The sequence below is a fragment of the Branchiostoma belcheri genome, unplaced genomic scaffold, assembly GCF_001625305.1.
Source record: "Branchiostoma belcheri isolate BF01 breed outbred unplaced genomic scaffold, Haploidv18h27 scaffold66, whole genome shotgun sequence".
Lineage (NCBI taxonomy): Eukaryota > Metazoa > Chordata > Leptocardii > Amphioxiformes > Branchiostomatidae > Branchiostoma > Branchiostoma belcheri.
The window spans coordinates 1,170,520-1,191,042 of NW_017804309.1; the positions used below are offsets into that span (position 1 = coordinate 1,170,520).

At 43.8% G+C, this 20,523-nt stretch overlaps 2 protein-coding genes across 6 annotated transcripts in view; both read right to left on the minus strand.

Moving 5' to 3' along the window:
• The window catches only part of LOC109483738 (kinesin-like protein KIF26A), a 36,333-nt gene extending 15,891 nt beyond the window's left edge, over window positions 1–20,442 (minus strand). Inside the window, exons 1-4 of one of the 5 annotated variants that reach the window (XM_019786807.1) lie at window positions 20,003–20,442; window positions 14,994–15,136; window positions 5,045–5,222; window positions 682–870 (exon numbers count right to left, since the gene is read on the minus strand). In XM_019786807.1, the coding sequence (XP_019642366.1) occupies window positions 682–870; window positions 5,045–5,222; window positions 14,994–15,136; window positions 20,003–20,425 (933 nt within the window). In that variant the 5' untranslated portion in view covers window positions 20,426–20,442. Of the gene's footprint in view, window positions 1–681; window positions 871–5,044; window positions 5,223–5,970; window positions 6,052–8,585; window positions 8,875–10,562; window positions 10,586–14,993; window positions 15,137–16,811; window positions 16,863–20,002 lie in introns of those variants that run through there. The other 4 variants (XM_019786808.1, XM_019786809.1, XM_019786811.1 and 1 more) reach the window with 4 other exon arrangements.
• The window catches only part of LOC109483677 (kinesin-like protein KIF26B), a 51,760-nt gene continuing 51,663 nt past the window's right edge, over window positions 20,427–20,523 (minus strand). Inside the window, exon 6 of the mRNA XM_019786713.1 lies at window positions 20,427–20,434. Within this exon, the coding sequence (XP_019642272.1) occupies window positions 20,427–20,434 (8 nt within the window). The remainder of the gene's footprint in view (window positions 20,435–20,523) is intronic.

A 20,523-nucleotide genomic window follows, 5' to 3' on the forward strand; every position in this document is an offset into this window, starting at 1 on the left:
GAAAAGATTTTGAGTTGATTTGTTTTCTTTGTCTGTGATAACAACACACTTCAGGGATGCTCCTTCCGACCATGAACTGTGAAGATACAATTTTGACAGCTTCCGTTTTCATATTATTGTAAAACTAAAAAGATTTCCTTCATAACTCTGACCAATCTTAACAAACAAACTCTGAGGGATCAAGTATTAAAGTGAGTTTCCCCTGTTTACAGACAAAGTCTTGTGACAACATTTGCCTGTCATCAAAGGTGCCGACATCACCCAGAGAGATAGCACGTCGCACGACCCAACCTCAAACTCCCCTCTTAACATCACAACATGAATGACTAGGTGATAAGTCCAATCATTCAGCAATAGGTCACTAACCCCGTTATATAAGTCTTGCATAACTTTGGCTCTCCCGCCCTTCAAAGCTACAGAGACTGCCATAATATGACATGAACTTGCGCAACATTCACAGAGAGCTTATACAGGTTATGAACTGTCACATCCTGGTGGACAACATTCATACTGATGTATTCACCAGTGCAAGTTTGTGAAGGATAAGTGACAAATTTATTAAGGGTTTCTGTTAATGCTAAAAGCAGGTGAATAAATTTTGAGATTGGTGGTTGTCTGTAATTATTTTTCAATTCTTCACAGTGGTGAGGTCAGACAGAGTGTGTCTATCTAGTTTCTTACCTGAGAGGCATCCTCTGAGAATATGGCATCGAAAGCGAACATCTTGGGCGCCGCCACAGCCATCCTCCGGTGCGACACGCCGTTGAGGGAGGGGTCATACAGGGTCACCTGTTTCCTCCGCTGGTCGACCATGAGGGAGGAGTTGGCAATGTCTTCGCCCGTCGGACACACGCGTAGCATCACCTTTACCTGCATGGCAGGACACAAGTCAGAAACGTTACTGTCGTTTCCACCAAAAAACGTTCTCTGCACACCCTACTGGCAGGAGTACGAGTCTGGTGACTGTGTAGAAATTCCTATCCCAACTCTGTGTGGTTGATCACAGATGCATGGCTGATCAAATAGGGGTGCTTGACACACTGTCCAAATAAGAAATCTGGGCTGTACTTAACTCAGTAGGAATTTTAAGAGACTCACTGTTATGACAAGCTATGCTACAACTATGTGTATTGGTCATTTTATGTAGCTGAAATAGTTAGCTCTTTTTTCTTGTGGTTCTTGCGTGTTTCCTAAAATGAAAGTTAGAATGTCATATAGCAATAGTTAAAATTGTCATCCAAAAATATTAACTTAAAAACTGTTTTCAAAGCTCCATTGCAATACCATAAGGTTCAACTACCCCCCCCCCCAAGAAAAGTTTATATACTACAAAAACAAGTGACCACTTGTGGGCAGTTTACTTGGTTCCCCTTCATAACTGCAGGTTTTATGAGAGCCTAATGGAGATTAATATGGAGGTATGAAGGACCTAATGGCCATCTCTTGTGGGTCACGTCACCTGTGACGGATGTTGCGGCTTGGCCATTTCATACCTAATACCACCAGGCTCACCTCATCATCACAGGATTGCGTATGAAAATTGCTTATTAATATGCATGAAAAATGGACTTTTGGGCCTTGAGGCCCGGTGATGTCAGACTCAGTTTAGTATGGGCAAAGTTTGCCGTCCCTCTTCGAACTGACTTCTATAGTCTGGTAGAGATGGACCCAGTGAGACTGGTTGAGGATACAGGTGTAAGAAGAGTCAGTTAACAAATTATAGCTTTTATAAATCTTAACTACTATGACGAAAAAGTTCATTATCAATATCATCAATGATAACAGCTTGCTGTATGTCTCTCCTTGCTTGGTGTGCTATTGCTAAATCTATATTCTATAATAGGTGGTGTTTTTTCTTGGGTTTTAGCCGTAACTAAGGCCTACCACCAGAGATTATAGTTTTATAAAAAATAATCAGACTGGACAGCATATATATGCCCCATGACATTTTAAATGGCATTTTTGGATTGCGGTAGGAATGACCATAAAGCCGAATCGTGTCCACTCATGCATAAGCTTGACATTTTGACCTGTTATGGGCATAGGACACAGCTGATATCTGGCATTCATAACATCCTCGTCATCATATTAGGGGCCAGTTATTAATTCATATCGGCCATAGCCGACATCGTAAAAATGTACTTTCATTTTCAGTGGTTTTCAATGTCAGCCTCCATTGGAATTTTACACTTTCTTCTCCTTTTGTTTACTTCTTTAACAAAAATAAAAAAGTTTTTCAGAACATTGCAATGGCAAATTTCAAATGACTATAAATGAGAGAAGATGGACCATGCATTTCCTGCATAAACATTAATTATACTTGTAGTAAGTTGTACCTCTTTGACATGTAGCCTGGGTACCATCCGGATTTTCGCTACGCAACGCTCAAAAATCCAGATGGTACCCAGGCTATTTGACATGTACTAGTACTAGAAAAATACAACCTTCAAGGACAAGACATACAAATATAGGCTCAAACCTCACATCTTCTTGGAGGTTCTTACACTCTTATCTAATAATATAATATGGTGGCTGTCTCCTCGGAGACGACCTTTGTCCCCAAACAGATGTTCCCTCAGTTGTGTAATCAGTGGCCTCTCCTGTCCCCACAGAAAATTAGCCCATTAGCTGTGACCACCTTCCCTTTCTGGGGCGCTGAACCATCACAATCAAATTTGTAAAACCTGCTAACTAGAAAATCCTCACATATTGCCAGCTACTGGTCATTAGTGGGGGATTTGGAGGGACATTAAAATAAAACTAGCAAAAAAGAATCTCTTACCTAGACAAGTAAGCATGGACTGGGAAATATGTGGTATGGTGAACTTCCTTTCTGAAGTCACTTTCTGAAGTTACTATACTAGTACATGTATAATACTAGTACTATAAGCATTTGTGGCATTAACAAGCCAAAAATAACCAATCTTAATTCTAATAGAATTCTGTTTTCTGAATAACTGTGAAACATAAAATGGCTCGTAACCGATGTTAGTAATAACGATGTAGAAATTTCAGACAGCCACTGTGATTTCTGTGGCAGTAAACAGAAGCCCTTGATAATGCAGCAGTAAGTCTTCCACATAAACTCGGACGTTATTACAGCAGACAGACCCTCCATTTATCACTCACAGTGGCTACAACACCAGACCAAACTTATTGAAAATTTTATACAGTGGCAATAGACGTCCAATGAATATCATTACAGTAATAACTCGCCCATGCACACATGAGGTCATAATGAAAAAGTGGCTGTCAGAGGCGACCCGACCTTCTCACCCCCAAAATATATGAAAACCAAAGCAGGCCTCAGCTGAAAGTAGCTACTGAAATACTTAGCTCTAGTTTCAATATCCTATACCAATACCATAGTTACAGTACATAGTTTGACAGTGATTTGTCATTGGGGTACATCTTTCTAATGACTAGTTGGCCAGTTAACTGTTGGGCAGACAAACCAATAAAACATAAAATTTCAATAAAACATAAAATTTCTCAAAGATGATGTTGAAAGTGCATGATACGAATTTGATATCATGTACATTTGTGAGTGAGAATTCATGGCAAATATGGTAGTTTTGAGCTGTACCTATGTGCTACTTGTGGGGTTTGCTTCCCATGACCAATAGATCCCAGACCACACATCATTTCAGCACTGCTGAAATAGGATGAGCTGCACTTGCTGAGAAACTAATAACTTCCTGGCAAAATCAAGGCTGACCTTTGGCCTCCTGGGGACTCCTGGGGCATATTGGGAAAATGGCTTCATTCATGTTCAGGAGAGAGACTGATTGGAGGACATGTAATCATGGAGGGCTGGCAGACCTGGGAACTCACTCCCCATTTTTGTAATGATGATAGAGGAAAATGTGTTCAAAAAGATGCATTTATATTACAAGTGTTCAGCGACATCATTGGTGTCAAGACATTACTGAAGATTTATCATTTATGTTTAGATAAGCTGAAAATACTGGCATCAGAAAAAAATACATGTACCTTTCAGAAAACACAAAAAAAAGTTTTCTACGGAGACAGAATTTGCTTTTTTTTCCATTCTTACAAATACTGGTATAAACTTTCCACTTCATCATGCAAGTCGGTATTTACTAAGCTAATAATGGTGTTTTTTCAATATCCCTGCATTGCAGGTACGTTGAGTATACTCAAGCAGTCAAGATGTATCTGTGTTGTAATAAGCAGAAAAAATTTGGCCAAGCTGAGTCACAGCGCAAGGTCAAACATGCTGTCGGACAAACGTAGCATTCAAATTCCACTTAAACTTTCAATTTCGGCAAATTGATACAAATGTCTCAATCTGCTACGCTCATTACAGTAGTCATACGATGGGGTTTTGGTCCATAGAGCAGTGGATTTGGCACAGCATGGGCCACTACATTACTTGATCTGACCGATGTAGCAAAGTCACACCATTGGGTGAACAGGTGTAGCATGTGAGAGACCAGCCATTTGTTACAATTTGGCCACTGGTCCCACAGTGTCAGCCCTGTGCCAGGGTTTTAGCTGGGCAGCAATTACAGGGAGAATGGCTGGAACACATTCAGTATTTGACGGGATTAGGAGCTTTGTATTGCAATACTGCACAAAAATTCCCATTCAATTATATGCGACCTCCTTTCAATATAGATAGGAATTTAAAAAGAAAAATTGAAATTTTAAATATATATATTTCCATGCCAAATATGAATTAAGTGACAGCTACTAATATCTATGTTGCAAATGTCAAACCAAAGGGGGAAATTGTGCAGCTTCAAATGAAAACCTTTCTTGTGCAGTACATCTAATTTCAAGTTGGTATGTGGGACTTCTACCACAGTGCACTTGGCAGTTGGAAAATGACTCTGCAAATTCTAAGTGACCAGGTGTGAAGTGTCTGTTGCAATGTCAGTGCAAGCACCATAATATTTGCTATAATCAAAGTCATCATCATCATGTCAGGTTGTTTGCCGGGACTAAATATAAATTGAAGTTGGGCTCTATATTTTCAGGGAGAACCTTGCGTGTAGACCAATGTAAACCAGCACCATACCTTGCCCACGCCCAGGTTGTCCCTCTTGCTGCTGGTGCGGAGGAAGCATGGTGGCACGGATGGCGGACTGGCCTTCAGGAGGTCGCTGAAGTTGGTGGGGAAGATGGGCAGCTCGGGCTGCGGCTCCGGGGCGTGCTTCTTCTTCTTCTTAGAGGCCAGGTTGAGCTTCTGGGCAGCCCTGCAGGAACACACAACAGCAGAATGTCAGATTTACGTGACAAAATAGAGATACAATGTATATAAATCATTACCTACAAGGCCCCACAGTCACACCAAAACAGAAATTACATCTGTGATTCTGTGTCAGCACAAATTATGTACATCATACACATGTACTTTCCCCTGTTTGGAGACGGATGTTCAAATCCAGTAAAATTGTCATATCTAACCCAGAGTGTTATAATAACTTATTCAAAGCTGTCCAACACACTTTACCACACTTGATAACAGCAAAGCTGCAAGTTCCACTCTTTGAAGAATAGTTCTTGGAAAAAACTGTAGTGTTTTGTAGTGGTGTGCTTCTGTTGGCTGTGTGAAGGCTGTACAATACGTAAGTTGAAAACTAGTCAGTCCGTAGAAGCACAACACAACACAAAAAACAACACAACAGTAATTCCAAAAACTTTCTTTGCTTGACCTTTTGACACTTGGAACAACCTAACAACTTTCCAACTTGAAGAGACAGTAAACTGATACTAAATGTAGCAACAGTCTGCTTCTTCCATCATGAATCATGAGATTCTGCATGACCAAAACCAAGGTAAAAACACCAGTCTGATTTGATGGGACTCTGGCAACAACACAATGAATTCAAACTTGTGTGTGACAAGCCATATTAAAAAGTTGTTCCAAATAACTATAGAGAGATATGAGAAGAAAAACTTGAAGATCTTTTGTATATAAAAGTAGAAAGTAGTAGAACAGACCTTGCCACCAAACCCTGCATCATCCTGCCTATTGTGTGACCATTCCCAGACTGGTCAGACACTAAAACCTATCTCCCACTGTGCATTTTACCAACTGATTTACATATGGGGACCACCCCTTTCCCCAGCATGAGCCCTGTGCCTTGTCCAATCCATCATGCTTACCGAAGTGGCACTGACAACCGGACAATTGCACCCACCACAAATGGTCACTGACCAAACTTGGGGCTGCCCAAGTCTGCCACACTGATGCAATACATGTACTTTTAATTTTTCTGGTGTTCTTGCAGCGTAATGATCCAGGCATTTTCAACAATGTAAAAATTGTGATCTACAACAATTAACAAATGCTGTGAAATCAACTGCTGAAGGAAATGTGGCTTGAAGTGTGATCTTTGACCTCTAGAACAAAGGCTGACATGGTCCCATGCTGTATCTGTGCAAACAGTGACAGAATGCCGGGCTTGTCGCCCAGCCTCCTGCGCATGTTCTTCCTTTGTCATTCGCAGGCTGAACGACAGCCCTGCATGGCCAGTCGCATGCAGGGACATGGGAGACTACAAAAAAAAAGCTAAACGCACAATTAACACCTCATCCACATGACAGTACCAGTTCACACCACAACTGAGGAACTAATTACATCATCACATAACAATAGATGCATTGATAAGATTACCCATTCACATGCACCTGTGAACATCAAGCTTCCCACCACCACTCTTGTGTCCCAAAGAAAGTAGGAGAAGAACTAGGAGAACCAACATGTTCTTTACTATTGTTGTTTTGAGGTGGATGCACTGGCTTTTGAAATTCTGGGTTCCCAGTGTGAAACTCCTTGCACGGCTCATTTTGCTGGCAAATTAGTCAGCCTGTCTGGCCAATTTCAACTATTTTACAGCAACCATGTCTGGATGAGATTGAGAATATCTGGAGAAAGTGGGAGAATCTAAGAAAACTAAGATTTCTGTTGTAAGGAGGGAGAAATAGCTTGGAGAACTGATGCTGACAAGGAACTAGTTGATCTGTCAATATAGCAGTACAGCGTCCTGTAAAAAAGAAAGTTAAAAAGAAACTAGGAAAACCATTATGTGCCCTCTTCTTATTGTTATGAGATGGACATGAGGAAGCTGATAAAATCAGGCAGACAAGATCTCTAGTGTCTCCAGAGATGGGCCCTCTGATCTGTCAATATAGCAGTGTCATCGCCTGTCCAATAATCCAATCACCTGGTGTCTCAGGGGTTGTCCTGTCCTAAGCCACACAGCCCAGAGTGACCAGGCTGGTGACCATGTTTGGGCACAGTGAGCTGTGCCCCCTTCAATCCCCAAATCCTTCCTGTTCCACCATTGATTGTTCGCACCAGATGTTTTGGTCCGGTGGTGACAAGTACCTGCTAGGGTGTTATGGCCTTCCTGTTCCCAGCAAAGATTTTGCAAGGGGAGATATGACACAACCACAAACTTGTCAAACACCTGTTAGAACCTACGTGTGACCCATAACACCCACAGCTGGGTGGACTGGTGGGCTGGGTGGGAAGTTTATAGGGGGTAGCTAATGACAGCAGATTACGGAAGTATCTCATCGTAAGCATTTAGCACTCTCCCACTCGAAAATTATCATTTGTTATGACTCATTGTAAAATGGCATTTCTATGGCTTCAAAAATACAATTTCCATACAAAGTAAATTTGAAGAAATACTGGTCTGGACGCCATATATAAAACATATATCATCATGATACAAATCTTTACAGCTATGGGATAAGCCTGATCGGAAACCACAAAAAGTCTAAACTTTCGTCTTATGTATCTACCTGTGCAAAAGCTGTTGGGTACAGTAAGCATGTGTAGCTGTAGGACTGTAAAGTACAGACATTTGGGAGAAAATCTAGCCATAATTCAGACCACCCTGATGTTTAGGACGTCTGAATACAACTTTGCTAGGTAACACTGTGCTTGGCTGGGAATTTATAGGCACAGACCGTCAAGCTGCTCCACTCTCAATGGATCCTTCCACCTTTTCATTGGTTATGTACACATCTCTATGCACTCCCCCTACAGCAATGGTTGTAAATACCTCCAGTACAGTGGGAAGTAAACCACAAGTCATTCAACACACAATGGGAGACTGGAGCACGGCGGAAGGACGCAATTGCGGAGGAATGTTTGGCATTTTGGGGCTGACTCCACGTGAATGTTAGTCACAAGGAGATGATGTATAATGTTTGCATGTTGTGAAAGGACCATAGTGGTGGACGTCAAGTTCACACAAGGCAAGGAATTTCTGCCACATCCAGGTGTCAAGCAGGACTTAGGCCAAATTTAATTTGTCTACAATGTTGAAGTGTGCCTACCTGTACGAACATGGTTCGTTCTAGCCAGCACGTACAAAATCCACTCACCTGTATGATTTTCTATGTTTGTATCAAACCAAGTGTAATAGGAGTGGCCAATCTGACAGGATATGAAACTGACGACCAATTTCTGATAGACCTCTGAAATCCACTAAAGTATCACCTGGGTCAAAATAAAAAGTGGACAGTAACAGAAATAACAGAAAATAGGTCCCATAACGACTCCCACGAGGTTGAGGGAAAATCAAATACCTGACACTTACCTGAACCAAGGGGGCTGCTTGAACATGCTCCCGCAGGTGTGACAAAACGTGATCGTCAACTCTAACCAAACAGTCCCTTCGTTGACAGAAGCTGTGGTATAAACTCGCCACTTCTCTTTACACCACACGTGCAATCATAACATCGGCGGCGGCTTCACTCACACAGATGTTGTCTCTTCCGCCGCGGCTCTTTTTGAAGCTTTTCCCCTTCAAGGTGTGGACACAATTATGCATCACCCTCCCCCCGTAAAACTGTATGGCTCTAATTGGCTTGATGACCGGCATTCCGACTGGTCAAGAGGATGGTTTACACTGATTTATGGATTCTTCAAGCCAGTGCCTACGCAGTAATCTTCACTTGAACAACCTGGGCCGGAGAGGTGGTGACTTGCACGTAACATGGTCTTCAAAAAACTCGTAACTTCCGTTCCATTCCCCAGCACACGAAAGATCGTAGTGAAATTTCCGACAGGCTTCTAACAAGGCGGATTTATGGCATTCCTCTAGGGCGGGTGAACTTAACGAGCTGAAATCCTACAAAATCTTGACGTACTTCCAAGGAACCACACGTCAATACTTCCCACTGGACCCATGACTGTTGTCACAAGTTTTTTTGACGTTTCAAAAGCTTTTTCCTCCTACTGGTCAGCACCAGCCCCTTTGAACAGGTAACGTCACCCAGTCACCTTTTGGTCACCCCTAGATGACCCCGGGTCACCTGAAAATGTTGGGCAGTATAATAACTGTGTCATAAAGAAGACAAAGGCCACACCACAAAATGGAAACTTTGATCCAGCCCAGGCCAATTAGTCTTCGGCTGTGTCAACACATCGGTGACCAAACAATGGCTGCTGCCCAAGATAAATAGGGGGGTTCTGTGTGTAGACTCATATTTACAGCACCCATAAAACACGACAATAGATACAGGACAGGTAGGCACAAGGAGAGGTCAAAAGTACAATATGGCCGGGCAGTTGCTGACGCTAAAAATACGCTTTCAACCCGCACTTAACCAGGTGTTGGGCTGAACAGGAGGGGAGACGCCAAGAAAGGAGGGCTTTCGGTTGATAGGCTTGGAATAGAGATGACCTCATCGAGCAGTAGTTAAAGGAGCAGTTGTGCAAACTCAGGGAAACTCGTTCTGTTGGCACCTGTGGCTGCAGGGCCCACAGCAACAATGCACAGCAAGGTAACCAACAGGCTGGCCATCTCCCTGCCAGGAGAACTCCCCTCCCAAACCCTCAACAAAACCTACACTTTTCAAGCCTCTTCAAACCAGCATAATATACCTTACCAAGACAAGAGGCTGAGCGTACAGACTTGTTGCATAAGGACAATATTGATTCTAGACGGCAGTTTGCAGGTCGGGCTATAACAGCACATATGGGCCGACTGAAGTGTGCTGTAAGTTTCCACACCCGTAAAGTTCCCTACATATTTTGCAAATATATTGCGATGCGCCGACTTCAAACGGAGGATGTCTTTACCCATCAACATGCCCCACATGATGGTATTTGAACAGGTGCCCTCCCCCTGCGACATGTGGCACAGAGAGGAGCTGTTATCTGCTACCTCTACCCTGGGAAGCAGATACAGTTTCTTCCATCAGGGTTCTCCCAAAGAGATAGAGCAACACCACCGTGTTATGATATCTGCACCAGCTTGTCAATTTTCATATTTGGGTAACTTTGCTTTAACTCCTCAGCTGATGCTTTCTCTTGAGTGAGTTTCTTCCTTTCTTACAGTACCACCTTGCTCTAACTATTTAGAGAAAGTTTTTCTATTGCCATGTTACAGGTACATTCATAACTATAACTCATACTGTCAATATCATGACCTGGCTATACCAGGCATCCCTATGTAGCTGATTCATGATAATTACAAAGACTCTGTGGAGGATGATCCTGCTAACAGATGATTTCTCAAGTGTTTAATTACGAACCCTCTTGAAGAATACTTTAAAAGACATATACATACCTGGCCATTACAGGCAGATGTTCAAGTTGGTGCATGGTGACTGTCCTGTGATGTAATCCTTTCAGCCAGATATACCATGCTGTTCTTCTCAAAGTCCCAAGAAAGAAGCCACGTTAGTTACGGCAGGTGTCCTCCTGCCTATCAGCCAACTTAACTGCTGCCCAGTCAGTGAACACACTGCTAAGTGACTATGACAAGCGGTTCCCTCGATAGGAATCGGACCCCATGCCAAGCACAAAAAGAAAACAAAACAGCCCAATTTGGGTCCTACACAGAAAACAACCCCATTTAGAAGTTTCTCAACAAATTGGAAAAACAACCCAAGCAGCCCCAACACTGCAAGACTGGGATCTTTGTCACAAATATAGGAGGCCTCAAGAGCTTGCAAAATATTTGCTGTCCCGATCACACAAGACGGGCTTCGGCACTCCAAACCTCTGCCCAGTTACTCCTGCTACTACAAGATGTTAATATATTAATTAGCAAACAAGACAAACTTGGTAATTAATGTCGGACAAACACCGCAGGGGGCAGCGACCAGCCACTTCAATGTAAAATTACATGATGAAATGGACACTGAAATATATAAATGCCCATATTTATATTTACAAAGCCTCGGAGGACAAATATACCGGTGTTTATTCTCCACTTTATCTTGATCTCTCCCCATGTCGTCGCTTTGATGTCCGACGCACGAGGGGAGAGAACGTGGCCCAGCGTGACATCGTTTTTACCGGGAGGCCGGCAGCAGCGTACCTACACACGCAAACCGCGTTACAGCGCGAGAAACCCGCCGTGGTAACCCGGGAGACGGGCCAACCCCCCGTGACATGTTAATCTCCCAGACAAGCAAAACAACACCAGGAGTGCAAGTGCCTCGCTGACAAAAACAGTAGATACCAAGGAATTCAGATTTCAGAACGTTTGACTGAGAGGACATCTACCAAAAGGTAACTGTACACTTGCCCATGCTGGAGAGGTACAGGTGGTTGGAACTGTGCCAAGGTGAACAAGGCACAAGTTCAACAATGTGGGAGGAAAGGACATTCATAAAATTATTTGCAGATGACCTGTGCAGAAATGCAATGTAATTGAGGGATACCAAGAAAGAACTAGTTACAAGACAAGAAGCCTGTTTCAACGCATTACTTTTTATTTTCGACAAATTTTTGTAATTTCAACGACAGGAAACAGACAGGTGCATTTTCAGCATTATGGACGAATGCGAAATATCTTGATATGAAATTTCATGAGGATTACAGTTTTTTTTCACTTCCACATCACATGCACATCAACGTTTCCACTGACCTCCCCTACCCCAATTAGTCGGCTGTAAACTTTTCTCACCCCCGGACCCCCACCTCAGGCTAGTCATTATCACATCACAGAGAGCAGGCCTGGCTCCATAGCTCGGGGTTAGCCTGTAAAAACCACTTGTCAAGTGACCAGTGGACCAGATAATAATACATTCTTACATCTCTGCGACTATCATCTTCCTCAGTAAAAGTACAAAACAAGTGTGTGAGAACTTTAGAGCCGCCATCATTAAGACTCACCTGACATATAAATCTCCTATTCCAGCTTTAGGCATAGAGGATGAGGTCATACCAATGATGTCCTTGATTCTCAGACATTCCTGACTAATATTCTTGCAAGAGAATGTCATGGGAAAAGCCAAGTGGGGGAAAAGCTGGAAATGCTGACTACATTCGCTCCCTGAAACAATCTTTCTGTACATGTCTTTACAGTTCAGCAGTTTTTTTTTTAAATCCAGGGATTAACAAATTGATTTGAAATAGCCCAAGGAAAGCACCATCAATATTTCAGACTCAACAAGTGTGCTATTAAGTGGTATTTTGGTTAAAGATTTCAAAGATCATGCTAAAATTCTATCTCTACAATAATCTGAAACGGCCTCTGTCTACTTCAGCTGCCCAATTATCCAGTTTGCAGGTCGGGACAGAAGCAGACTGACAGGAGGTCAGGAAGATCAACATGCACAAGTCCCATTACACATTGTCTGGGCACACAATTACCAGCCTGCGTGTGCAGGTCTTGACACAGCCTTTGTGCCTGTGAAGTTCCACTCAGATGGAAGACATTGATATGATATAGTGTGTCAGTCAGACGCCTTCGATGATGATTGACACACCTGTGGTACATGTAAGGCTGTGTGGGAAGACAAAATGGCAACAAGGACTGCAGTAGGGACAGATTTTTAGGTGGGTCTTTCCCTGTAGTAGCTTCCACCTCACTTCTCAGACGGTTTGGCTGTTTCAAGATGACAGTTTCATTTACAGGGAATCATGCAACAATCACCCATATCGTATATGTGCAGTTACTAAGCTTTGCCATCAATTTATGTCCGGAAAAAACAACAACCTGTGTATCATTTGAAAGAACAAGTGAAATGTAAAAGTAAAACTAAATCATGTGGAAACAGGGACTGAACATGATTAAATCAATTAATGCTGCAGACTGATGGATGACAAGAATCCTTGCATTTCCTCCGGCAATTTATACAACAGCATTGTTCAGTTGACAGAGAATTATGAACAATGTCCCTTTAAATCAGAGTACTGCAAGGAAAATCTTTTTTCAACAACTACACTGAGCTGTAGAACATCATCTTCATACTCATCATCACTTTACATACCCTGGGTACCACTGTCCTTGAGACCTACACAGACATGCTGGAGAGCTTCAAGACACTTCCTCAAAATGCCCAACTTTAGCGAAAGTTGTGGACGGGATTCTCCAGCAGCCAAGAGCTGGGTACTTACAATGGGGATTACCTCCCTGTCCCGCCTGCCACAAACCTAGCCCTAAGCACAAACTTTCCATGGATAATGAATGATGCAATAGTGTTGGGGACATCTTGCAGATACCATCTTATCTTTTCAGACATGTCCACTCAATATCTGAATCTGACTGACAGTAGATCTTTTTTTGTCATTTTCAGACATAGATTTGTGAAGATAAAACATTTGCAAATACTACAATATAGTTCTGACAGGATGGCTAAAGGGATAACGCATAAGGCAATTACAGTATTAGACATTGCAAAATGTCTGTCTTAGCTTCTATTTTATGTGGTTGGTTCATTCTGTAACAAATGCCAGACATAGCTGAAAAGGGTCGTGTCCGGGCAAATCCTGCAGAGGTGCGAAGAAGAATGGCTATAAAAAGGTGGTATGACGTTAGGGATAAAGAGGTGTAAAGCTAGGGACATAGCAGGAGATTGGGGCAGATCAATCCTAGAGCGAAGAGGCGGAGCAGCTTTGGATAATGTGTTGAGCATGAAAAGCTGACATTTTTTGATGTGGTTCGGCAGGTTTTCACCTGATCACAAGATGACTACAGCCAAACCTATCTGTAGTTATCAGTTAAGGGTCTTCAATAAGATGGCCACATGAAACAGGTGGGGTCAATGGGAAAGTCATTGTATTTCAGTTGCCATTTCACCTGTTAACACTAACTTCCCTGGAGAATGCTGCACCCTTCCTCCTTGTAAATTCTACCTGCTGCCTAACCCCCTAACAAAAATAGAATTGGTAGCTGAATGGCTACTTAAGTGTGCTAATGGTTCATCAAAACTTGTCCCCTTATTTGCAAGGCACGGGTGAAAAATGATTTCTATAAGCTCTATAAATGCAACTAGCTGTCAGCTGACTAGGCTCTTTTCCCTGGTCGTTAACGAGTGATTAATCTACAATATGCTAATAGACATTTCGAGTACAAAGGTTGCGTGTATCCCCCTTCCCAATAAGTGGTTTCCATGTAAGATGGTGACCCTTGACTCTGATAGGGTTGCCTCCAGATAAGGTGAACGCTTGCAAAGTCTACAAAGAAGCAACACACACATGGTGACCCACGGAAAGGGCACTCAGTATCTGCCACTCTGCTATTTGAACAACTGCTTTCCTAATTCCCCAGCCTACACCAAGGGAAAGCTTATAAACTTGCCACAACTACGAGGCATTCCATGATACTGACTGAATGATGATTAGTCATTTACTGTCGGACTACTGTAGATTTTTTAGAAACAAATTTGAATTTTTTGGTATAATTTTCAATAGTCCATCTAGAGAAATCAAAATCAGCATCATTATTTCAAGGATTTTAAGAATATTGGGCATAATGTGTTTGGAGGCTAGTAAACTTGTAAAGTATAATATACAGCAATCTCTGATAATAGTGATATATGGTCTGATACATAGCCACTATGTATAAAGGCCTTGCTATGTTGGTCAGTATAACACATCTGCCACTGGTCTGTCGGCCTGTGTGTGTGTAGTGTGTAAAAAATGGTGTTCGACCCTGCCACCACTCTGGCAATCACTTGTAACAAAATCGTCAAATAGTTTCACTGGAGTGGGGAATGGGCAGCCCACATGCCTCTAGGACAGATAAACACACAGCACGACATACCTGGCGAAAAATGACGCTGCTGCTGACGTCCCGCCAACGGACCCGGCGGAGGATGGCGTCGGGTAGATCCGAGAACTTGCCGCGACGGACCTCGTGGCGATCTCTGACACGCTGCTACGGCTGCTCCCCACGCTGGCCTGGGTCTGTCCAAACAAAGGAGTCACTCAATCAATAAAGACCTTGCACCAATGTCATTTTACAGGAAGCAATCAAAATCAAATGCCAACAACATTTCTGATACAGTAACACACCACTTCCCTGTTTGCCCTTTCCTTCCCCAACCCACTCTCTCAACTTAGGAGGTCGATCAGATTCGTGACAACTGTACAGGTCGCCTTAGCATTAAACTTGGCAGCAAAACTCAAGGGGAACCAGGTATTTCTGATAAAACAGAGCCGATCTTTGTGCGGGAGGATTTTTCCAGGCCCACACACAGTTTCCAAACCCCCTGGTTCAACAGTCCCAGCACCCTACCAGCAGTGTTGAGACACGGTAAGTCAGGCAAGTCCAGTCTTGTTCCTGCATGGCTGGAGTGCTGAAGGTAAACCCTTATGCCAGCACACTGCAGCCGGCTATAGTAGCAGCTGGAGCCCTGCCTGAGGCCAGGCTTCCCCTCCAACCCTGCCTGGACAGATCCACTGAGCTCCCGGACCCTCAATTACCCCCACATGTGGAGTACCACAAGGTCAACCCACAGCACAATACAGCACTTGTCCCTGCACAACGGGCCTGATCGATAACCGCACAGCAGCAGTGCAGCACTGCCAGCAAGCAACCCCTCCAACTCAGCTATTTATAGTGTCTCCACACCTAGTCAATACCAGCTGAAATACATATCATATATAAATCTGGAGACTGCTTTTGTCCCCTTGGCTGGGCCTGTTGACAGAACGTTAAAGATGTTGACTATTGGACTACTTGCTGCCATATATCATACCATTGTGGTGGAAGAGACAGGTAGACAAATAGGGGGCATGCGCCCAGTATCACCCTTGACAGGCATTCCCCACACTCCACACAACCTCCAGCCTCCAGAAGCATTCCCCTGCGCCCGAAGTGCGGACCTCCGAGTGGCAACTCCGCTATTTTCTTCTTCGTAGCGCAGATCACACAATCAGGGAAAGTGCACTTTTTGTTGATCTTGACAAGCGGAGCGGAAAGGAAAACATACATGCCAAAGACAGCGTCAATTAAGAGAACAGGTTAGATCACTTCCTAATTCCTCTCTCTCAAGCCAATCTTGCTTTCTTTTCTAATGGTATCAGTCCAAAGAATAGATGTTTTTTCGACCCACCAGAAAAAACAACTGTTTCCTTTACTACTGCCACATAAAGGCATGAAGGACAAGAGAACACAAGCCACAACTGCTAAGCAGAAACAACAGCCACACCAAGCATTAAGCCAACAGGATCACATTTCAACTTTCCAGAAAAGCAGAGATGACCTTAGCAAGCCCCATTTCCTATGGATTTGCAAAAAGTCACTGAACCATTTGGGCAATAGGAAACTTTCCTTGACACTTAGCCACTCTGTACAAGCCACTTGGCATCAGCGGATTTCCACCAAGTGCCCAATGTAAATTAGGACTGGCCATTTTTTTTTCTTCCTTTACCACATGCCACCAAGAGTTGCCTACCCCATGAACACAAACTAAAGAATATAAGAAAAAAAGAAAAATGCAGAATAACCTAATGATCCTCAAACAAAAGGAAAATCATCAAAACAAAAGGCTTACCATTCAACATTGATACAAATACAAACCTGGATATGCATTTCACAACAATAGGTTTGTGGCGTGTAGCAAACCTGAAAAGTTACCTCAATCCACAGGCAGGGCAGGTTGTCTGGGAGCATTTCAGCTTCTGACTCCTGGTCAACCACAAAGAATATGTACACACTCCAGCCGAGGACAGACACACCACACAACAGTCAACACTCCCTCTCCCTGCCTTCCCGGCCACTAAAGTTTCCACCTCATCTGTGTCCTCTCCTGGCCAGAAAATCAGCAGGCTGAGAGGGGAGGGCATTAATAATGTGATATATGATACACTCACACACCACTGGAGTGGGACAAACTGCTGTGTATGCCCACCAATCACAGCGCTGGATTTGTCTTCAGCCCCCTTCTATTTCCATACTTGATAAACTGACTCCATCAGCCAATCCCAGAAGGGTTTAGAAGAAAGACTGCCATCATACCCCCTGTAATCCTTTTATCCCTTTAATCTGAATATGACTTTTTCACCGCCTCCAAGATTTATATCCCCACCTCCTGTGTTAGCTGCATGAAGCCTTTTCTCTTGAATCCAATCCTCCATTTGGGGAGGCAGGACCAATGGACTCGAAAAGAAAGGCTCGAAAACACATGTCCACACGTGACGGAGCACCCTGACATCACGGGAGAGGATTTACTTCTTCACACCATCCTGAGAGTTTGCCCAGCGCTGGTGTCTCAATATTTGGGAACACCACATACAAAGACATGTGCCATCCCATTCATCCTACTGCTCTTTCAGCCTTGGGAGGACCTTTTTTTCCTTCAGGTCTCTGTAAGGTTCTCCTCAGCTTGATATGTGTCATCATCCCAAGGTACCAGTGATCACACAAACCTACCAACTGAACTTCAAGCACTGAAGCAGATACAGACAGGGATCCCGCAGCTCATTTTCAGTGTTCTGTGTTTGCAACAATCAATACACTTTTTTAGTATCCCACTTTTTACCAGTTTGCCTCCTCCTTGGAGCAATGCTAGTAAAGATTACTAAATGCTGCAAAAACAGGTGCGAAACACAGAGAACGAGTCAGATCCTTACATCTGCAGTGGTCGAAATACTTTTTTTCAGTGCTCTGCAATATTGCAGAAGAGTCAAAATTTCGTCCTGCAATTTGGAAACACTTTCTGCAACTACACAAGCCCCCATATTACAACCTTCTGAAACCAATAATGCCTATTCTTACATCATATATATATAACGTTAACGGTAATAGTTATAGCTTTGTAAATCTGTAGCATTACTGAAATTCTTCAAAATATCAATCTTTTAAATATGTTCGGACCGTAAAACTTTATCGGTCCGGTCCAAAAAAAACGAAACGTCGGTGGACCGGTTTTTTTGACCGGAACAAAAATCCATATTTGTTGTTACTGAATAACTGATGATCACTACATACAAAGAAGCCTGCCAGGAAAATGAAAATCCAGCCTTCAAATAAAAGAAGTTTACCTTAGTCTCCGTCTCTCTCATTTTGCAACAATATGGTTTTTCGGAGGAGCCATGTTTCCTTTGCCGTGTTGCCTGCTGGGAAATGCTCAGCGAAAACTGCCGAAAATTCACGAGGCAGTTGTCGGGTCCTCCCGGGAGACGAAATCTAACATCGGAAAATGGCGAGTGCCCATATTTGGTTATCGTCGCCTTTCGTCGCCTTGTCGAAATCGTTCAACTTTGACCCCAAATTCCCTTATATGGGACCATTACAGTCTGCTGAAAAACGCCGGCAGGTGAGCAAGTTCGTGCGGCGCAGGTTTTCGATCTATTCACAGCGCCACTGCTTTGCTAATTGAAAACTATTGAATCCGGAGCCTATTTTTTCCTTCTGCAAAATTGCAGATTGTAAGATTTTTTCTTCTGCAATCTTGAAAATCTATCTGCAAATTGCAGACTGCAGACGGGTATTTCGAACACTGATCTGCTTGTCAACATGTGGGTCAGAGGTGAGAAACAGATGGGAAGCCTTCTGTTTGCTGCCTGGTCTTCCAGCTATTGTAGGTCGGGCTGGATTGGCATTAAAACACCATCTATATCAATGACCGTGGTCTTACGGCCGGATGTATCCCATTCAGAAGTCGTGTCTGTGATATACAGCCAGCCCTAATTTGCTGCTGGTTATCGATAAGCAGCTGCGATCTGTGGCAACTTGGAAGTCACGAGCTGATTGATTTATAAAGGTCGCTAAAAAATCTGGCCAACGTTTTATGAGGTCACGGCCAGGTCAAATTCAGGAGGAGCAAACAAGTGTATCGAGGAAGTGACCGACACACAGTGACACACATGTGTCAACGATCCCATTTGGTTTTAACATGGGCAATAAAGGCAAACTACTTTCACTTCCTGCTTTGCCTGTTGAGTGGCGAACGAGGAATGAAGCCTGTGGGAAAGATTGCCGGGTTTTGTGAACTCTGACATTTCTATCCTATCTCAGCACACAGAATCATTCCAGCTACATGTCATGCATCGCAAACTCAAGCTGCCTTGTAGGCACTATTTGTACCTTCCTGGGAGGAAGGTAGTCTCCAGGATGCACCTTCCGGAAGAGATTAACCATTTCTCCAGTCTGTTTACATTACTCCTTGTCACTCCCTGCTACGATAGCTGTGACCTCTGCGGTCTGGAGGTCGAGAAAAGACAATGTGCCCATCTGGTAAAGCAAATGGTGTCACAGATAATATGCTTCAGTCCCCTCCAGCCCTCCGGCGGTGCTCCTGAATGAGGCCGCTTGCCGTCTTTTGTTATTCTGATCGGCGGGACCTCGGCACACTTTTCCCCATCTGTGGGAGACGTGCGTCTCCAATTTTCTTAACAAATCCTCGCCATTGTTAGGAACAGGCCGGTGTGCTTGGGAGACCCCCTTCCCAGCTTCGGAACAATTACACCGAACAAACCTGTGGATTCTTCCCCCTCCCTCCCAACTGAGGGTCACAAGACCCTCTTTTCTTTCAACTGAGTCTGTTTGTTTCTTCTGGAGCGTGTGAATAACAGGTTGGGCACCCACCTGTGTGAATCTGTACCTGTATCAGTCAACTGGTATAAACTGCCTTTATGCCACATAACAGCCTCTCAAAGCACACTGCAGCAGTTGGTTCTGTCATACCTAGCAACTTACACATCTAAAACTCATATTGTTAAACTGTATTTTGATGAAACACTAACTTGAATACAGTTGCCCCTGACAAATTTCATGAGAACTTTCTTTATGCTTGTGAGAATAGCTGAAGAGATGAAGAATCTGACCTGTGTGAGGTGTGGATGCTGGAAGCCCAGCTTGGAGACGCTCCAGTTGTCCTCCAGGAGCTGCTGTGCGTGTGCTGCCACGGCAGAGGGTGAGGTCCTGACAGGCAGCATGCTGTGGGCCGGGTACTGCTGCTTCCCCTGCGCGTGCCTGCCCGTGGCGCGGTGGTGCGAGGACGGGTTGAGCGTGGGCAGGTGGCCGCCGCGCTGTAAGGCGGCGATGTTCCTGGATCCCACAATGGAGGAGAGGTTGCCCAGGGGTGCACTGCCGGGGTTGGACTGGGCCTCGTCCAGGGACTGGACCATGGCGATGGCGTCCTGCTTCAGCTGGTCCAGGTGAGTGGCGCACGTCTCGCAGTGGTCCTCGCTCCACCCCTTCTGCAAGCCCTCCGGGATCTGAAGCTTCTCCGCAAGCGATGCCGACATGTCAGAGTCCTGGAGAAACAGCGCCGGAGAAAAAAATCATCACATGGATGAAAGACCTTTAAAACAACAATGTGCACTGACTGGCAAGTTGCCAAAAT